The 6,000-nt window shown below is 53.9% G+C and overlaps 1 protein-coding gene across 1 annotated transcript in view; it reads left to right on the forward strand.

The window, feature by feature from the left end:
* Window positions 1-6,000, forward strand: part of Hmcn2 (hemicentin 2) — a 144,298-nt gene that overhangs the window by 22,624 nt on the left and 115,674 nt on the right. The window contains exons 5-7 of the mRNA XM_060389902.1: window positions 4,373-4,544; window positions 5,115-5,221; window positions 5,962-6,000. The exon at window positions 5,962-6,000 is cut by the window's right edge and continues 82 nt beyond it. Of these exons, the coding sequence (XP_060245885.1) occupies window positions 4,373-4,544; window positions 5,115-5,221; window positions 5,962-6,000 (318 nt within the window). The remainder of the gene's footprint in view (window positions 1-4,372; window positions 4,545-5,114; window positions 5,222-5,961) is intronic.

The following is a 6,000-nucleotide window of genomic DNA, read 5'->3' on the forward strand; positions in this document are numbered from 1 at the left end:
CTCTCCCTGGCAAGGAGACTTAGAGCTCTGATGATCCTGGCACAGTAGGGGACCAATTTGGAGGCAGGCAGTGTGACCTTAGGTTTGTCCTAGGGCATGTGGGGTATGTGACTATGTGTATTCGTATGTGAGTGTATGTGGAGGCTGGAGGTCAGCACTGGGTACTTCCCTAGTTGGTCTCCACTAAAACCCAAAGTAACCAGGTCACCTACACTGCCTGGTGAGTGAGTTCCGCCACTGCCTGTCTGTGCACTGGGCTCATGCTCCGGATTCTAGATGGTTCCGAGAATGGGAACTCAGGTTCTCATGCGTACACATCACACACTTCCATCTACTGAGCAGTGGTCCCAGGCCCGAGGTAGCCTTTTTTTTTTTTTCAAGACAGGGTTTCTCTGTGTAGACCTGGCTCTCCTGGATCTCACTCTGTAGACCAGGCTGGTCTCCAACTCAGAGATCCGCCTTTCTCTGCCTCCTCAGTGCTGGAATTAAAGACCTGCACCACCACCGCCCAGGAAGGGCATTTTTTTAGAAAATCAAGCTTTGGGCAGGACCATAGCATCCTACTTGTGGCCCCCAAGGCTCTGCCCAGTCCACACTCAGCTACAAAAGCTGGCGATGCAGGAGAGCGACAGAGGAACGGGCAGGGACAGAAAAGCTGGGAAGTCACCCTATGGTTTCCCAGAAGAGCACTGAGTGTCTCACTTCCCACTGCCCGGCCCACTGCCCCTCCCCCCCCCCCACTCCACATCTCACTCTTCAGCTTAGTCAGTTCTGAGGGTTGGGGCATATCTCTTGTCCAGCAGCAGCAGGTACACCTGATAAGGGGCCCGGATTCTGCCAATCCCTTTGAAGAGAGGTGACTTGCTTTCTGTAACAACGGGCTTGGGAAGCTCCCTCCAGGAGGCTCTGGGAAGCTCCCTCCAGGAGGCTCTGGTGCATGGAGCAGGAGGGACCTGAGACCATCCCACCCTAGATCCTTCCCAGCAGCATTCAGGGTAGCAGAATAGTTGAGGCCTGGGCTGCTGCGATCACAGTTCTGTCGCCTTCAGGAAGACCTTACGCCCTATGCGTAGTCCCCCTCGGCAGGATGCTCCCTGCTCGCTCGCTCTCTCTCTCCCTTGTGAGCAGCTGTGCTGGTGGAACCCTCTGCCTCCTGAGGTGGTGGCCAGGGTGAAAGGAGAGTGCTGGGCATGGTGCTGGGCGTCTGGGAAGACTAGGTGAGGGTCAACCACAGCTGAACCAGTCTTCTGGTTGCAAGCAGATGTTTCTCCCCTCCCCCCTCCACTGAAGCCCCCAGAAGAGTAGGGGTGCACCTCAAGCGTGTTCTCAACAAGGCAGAGTTGGATAGAGAAGCTGGGGTGCGAAGCTGGCAAGGGGCAGAGCCTTGGGACGGGGTGGGCGCTCCCTCTGTGACTCCAGGCCAAACCCTCAGTTTCTCCATCTGTAGCTGTGAACCCCATTCTTCTCTCTAGTTCCCTCAGCTTCCTCAGCTGCCCTGGCTGTCAAGCATCCTGGGAGTGCCTCTGGGGATGATTTATCAGCCATGAAGGGCCCAGCAGCAGTCATCTGGCGGAGAGCAGCCAGGCCAGATTCTTTCCTTCCTTCTCCATCATCGACCAGAACTCAGGCCAGCACATGGCTCTATCCCAGGCCCCACCCCACAGACATCTGGAAGCTATCACACTCGCCAAATAAACACTGTGCTTGCTTAATGAAAGCACTCTGCTCAGAAGGCTCCCCAATTCCGCTCTGGAGCCCTGAGGGCACAGCCACATCCAAAAGGCCTTGACCCTGGGCCTGGCCCTACAAGGTGGTCTGGATTTGTTGTGAGCAAGAAAGGCACACTCCCCTCCAAACCCTAGGGCAGGCTGCCTCGTGCTGGGGTCATACAGTGCTGTCCATGTCCCAGCCCTCTTTGTGTTTTGGTAGCCTGAATTGCTGGGTACCGTCCCTCCACCAGAATATTCTAGAACAGCTTGCAGCAACCCTATCAGTGTAGTAGCTGATGTAACTTGTCCGGGTGGTCCTTGCCTGAGGCAGCTTTTCTGTCTCCATCTTCTGTGGAGCCCACTGTATGACCCGAGGAACAGGCAGCTGGCACAGAGCTGCTCCTTCACCATCTGGCAGTGCAAGGAACTTCATCCTGGTCCATCAGCCATGACAGGTGGAGCCTTTTCAAGACACATGTTTCTCAGAAAAGTAGGCAAAGGCAGGAGAATGAAGTATCTCCAAGTATGGGGGAAGGGGAAGTGTTGAGTCTCACAGCACATGCTATAACTCGGTCAGTAAAACATGCTCGTTCTCAAAATCTCAGGCAGATCGCCCAAGTCCCTTCCCTTCTGTGAAAAGCCACACGGTAGACAGAACAGAAGGATTGCCAATTAGGGCCAGAATGGCCTGCAGGTAGCATACAAGCCACTATTTTCTAGTCCCATATCTGTGGCAGACATTGCTAATCAATCACAGAACCTCTTCTTCTCAGGCAGCATTCCAGGAAGCCAGTTATAGGCAATTGACATTGACAAGCAAACATCACACCCAGGTGTGCCATTACACCATTATCATTTTAAAATGACTGTTAGTTTTTAAAATTACTATGAACAGTGGGACATGGTGGCACACACCTTTAATCCTGGCACTTGGAAGTAGAGGCAAGCAGATCTCTGTGAGTTCAGGGCCAACCTGGTCTCATAAGAAAGTTCCAGACCAGCTAGGGCTACATGGACTCTGTCTCAAAAATCAAACAAGCAAACAAACAACCTCCCCTAAGCCCCACAGCTACCATGCTCTAGCACCAAATCCTTGTTTGGTTTTTCCTAATTGGCCTCAAAATGTCTTGTCTGTTTTTTTGTTTTGTTTTGTTTTTTTTGCATGTGTGCGTGTATGTATATGCATGTGTGTATGTGTGTTCATGTGTGTGAGGTACATTTGTGTTGTGTGTATGTGAAGGTATGAATTGACATCAAAGGTGCTCTTTCTCCACTTTGTTTATTGATGTGGGGTCCCTTTTGGCACCTGGAGTTTCCAGGTTAGGCTGGTCCAGCTAGCCAGCTTGGTCCAGGGATCTCCTGTCTCTACCTCCCAAGCACACCCACCCAGCTTTTTATTGGGATGCTGGCAATCTGAACACGGATCCTGACACTTGCATGCAAATGCTTAATCCCCAGCTCTTCACAATGCTTTCTGAAGACACTTTTGTGGCTCAGGTTTTAATTATTGCTGCCTGCCCCTCTCAATTGTTGCGTCTGTTAAGTCCCCTCAAGCCTAGGGCCATCTGCTCATTGTCATGACACCAGCTAAAGAAGCTCTGCTGTGTCCTCTGTTCTAGATTCTAGTCCTTGCCCCAGTGTCACTGACGTGCTCCCTCCCGTCTAACCTGAATCAGTGGGTAAGGGGAGGCTGGTGTGTGTGCAGGGCTTGGTGCTGTGACTCCTTTCCGATGCTTCCCATCAGGAGACAGACAGCACCTTGCTGTCTTACTGTAGCTGATGACAAATGGTGTCATGGCTACGGTGGTGACAGGCAGCCGTGTACGGGAAGGCCATGCCTTCCCACCCCATCATGCCTGTGGAGTAACACCCCGGCTCCAGTCGGTGCTCAGTCCCCATCAATCTTACGCCCTGAGCTTTTACCGTCCAAGGAGGATCCTTGCCCGAAACAATTATTTCATTAGTCGTTGCAAGATGATGGTTTCCTAATTGCATCATTCCTTCCACATTTAGCAGAGGGCGTTCTTCCAGAAAGGCTTTGTGCATTTGGAAGGGATGCGCTGGCCTGTTGAATGCAGGAGTCACACTCAGGGTTTCTCCTTGAATTGGGTGGCGCAGGAAGCTTTTTCAGTGCTGGGGATCAAACCCAGGGCTTCCTGCACGCTGGGCAAGCGCTTGACCCAGTGACCCCACACTTTGCAGATTTTTAATTCACCTTATTTGATGGAATACAGGTCCCCACAGTCCTGGTTAGAGGCCCAGCACCCTGTGAGGTGCTTATGGCTCCACGAACCACACAGAATGGAGACTCCAGATCCCCCAGGTGCCTGGTATACACAGGGGCCTCCTCACGGGTGCCAGGGGCAGATAAGGGGCAGAAGCCTATCTTGCAGGAGCCTGTGCCTGCTTCTCTCTGCCTGGAGTCACCTGGTGTCTCCATACTGGCGTCGTTTGGAAAACACAGAAGCCAGAGGACAGAAGAGCCAATCAGGCTTGATGTCGGACAGTGGCCTTGGGAACTGAATAGATTGTTTGCCACGCCCAAATTCATGGGGAGCATGTGGGTTCTGCTCCCAGTGGAAGCTTGTTAGAGCTGCATCAGCTGCCAGACATACTGAACCTTGGGCATGCCCGCTAGCTCATCTTCTCTTGTACCCTCTCAGGTACTAAAGTGGGTGGAGTCGGCCATCCAGGCCTCCAAAGTACATCTGCTGTCCGCAGACCATGAGGAGGAAGGCGAGCACACGTGGAGAATCCCTTTTGACCCCAGCCTGAAGGAGGTCACCATCTCACTGAGCGGGCCAGGGCCTGAGATCGAAGTCCGGGACCCACTAGGTATTTGCTCTAGGATCAACTTCCTCTTTAGACCCAAGACTGAGCTGGAAGGCCAGGGCGAGACAGAAAGGCCTCGCTCGGGAGGAGGAGAGTCGGGGATGACTCAGTCTGCCTCATGAACATGAGGACCTGAGTCTGAATGCCCAGCACCCATGTAAACCCCGAGGTGTGGCAGCCTGAGGGGGATGGTGGAGACAGGTGGGTCCAAGTGCAGTGGAGAGACCCTGTCACAAAAAAGAAAAAAGGGGGGGTGGTGTCAGTGAGTATATATATTTTCTCACACATATTCCTACACTCCACAAAGAAGCAGTAGAGGCAGGAGGTTCATACTCAAGGCTGTAGAAATTAGGGAGGTGTGAGGGGACACTATGTAAGGCAGAGAGGCGTCCCCGAGGATGAAGAAGCAGGAAGGCTGGTGCCAACTGACCAATGGGGGACTTAAAATGGTGACACTTTTCTTGTCGGTCCAAGTCAGACACTTGGGGCTGGTGTGGGTGGGCTATGGGTTCCTGGAAATGGGCTGGGAAACTGGGGAAGGGGCGAACTGAGTGGCACCCGGGGCTTCCACAGGAAGGGTCCTGCAGACGGATGAAGGTCTTAATGTTCTCCTCAACATTCCGGATTCAGCCAAGGTCGTAGCCTTTAAGCCTGAGCACCCTGGGCTGTGGGCCATCAAGGTAGGGGCACTGGGTTTCCAGCAGGGGAGCCTGGGGTGTGTGGGCAGTGATGTGGGTGTATCAACAGGAGCACAGGGTCAAGAGCAGAGGAGGAGCAACGCGCTTTGCTGTGGGAGGGAGTGGAGTAGTTCGGGGTGACGTTCAGGAAAGTTGGGGGTGGGAAGGACTTTAGTGATAGCCCAATTGGCATGTGGCTCAGACTCCTGTCCTGGGCTCAGAGTGTAAATATAGCAGGGGTGACTGGGAGGCAGGTATAGCTAAGAGAGACAGGACCGGCAGGAGATCGCTGTATTTGGAAGATGCTGGAAGCCAGGCAAGAGCACAGGCTTGGCCTGGCGGGAGTGGGGCAGGAGGAGCTCCTGCTGACTGAACCAACACTCAGTGGGCACCTACCAGGTGCAGGTGAAGGGGCCATGCCCGCCACCTGACGTTCCAGATCTGCGCATCTTTAAAACCAGAGCTACAGTGCCTCCAGGGAGGGTGCAGCAGGAAGGTAGACAAGCAGGGCGACAGGCAGGGCCTGCAGAAGTTAGCAGAGAACACAGAGAAACCTCCAGAAGGAGAGCGAGTAAGCTTGGCTTCTGTGTCTCCGGGGAGCAGAAGCGCTGCCTACGTGTCTGTCTATGACAGTGCTATAGCTGCAGGTGTGGGGCTTCGGCAGCTGCAGTCAGTGGCGTCCGGGCTGGAGCTGGGGTCCTGTGACCTGACGCCCTGGTGACGTGGGTGGGGGCCTGTGCCAGGTGTACAGCAGTGGCCGCCACTCAGTGAGGATAACAGGC

The sequence above is a fragment of the Meriones unguiculatus genome, chromosome 8 (assembly GCF_030254825.1).
Source record: "Meriones unguiculatus strain TT.TT164.6M chromosome 8, Bangor_MerUng_6.1, whole genome shotgun sequence".
NCBI lineage: Eukaryota > Metazoa > Chordata > Mammalia > Rodentia > Muridae > Meriones > Meriones unguiculatus.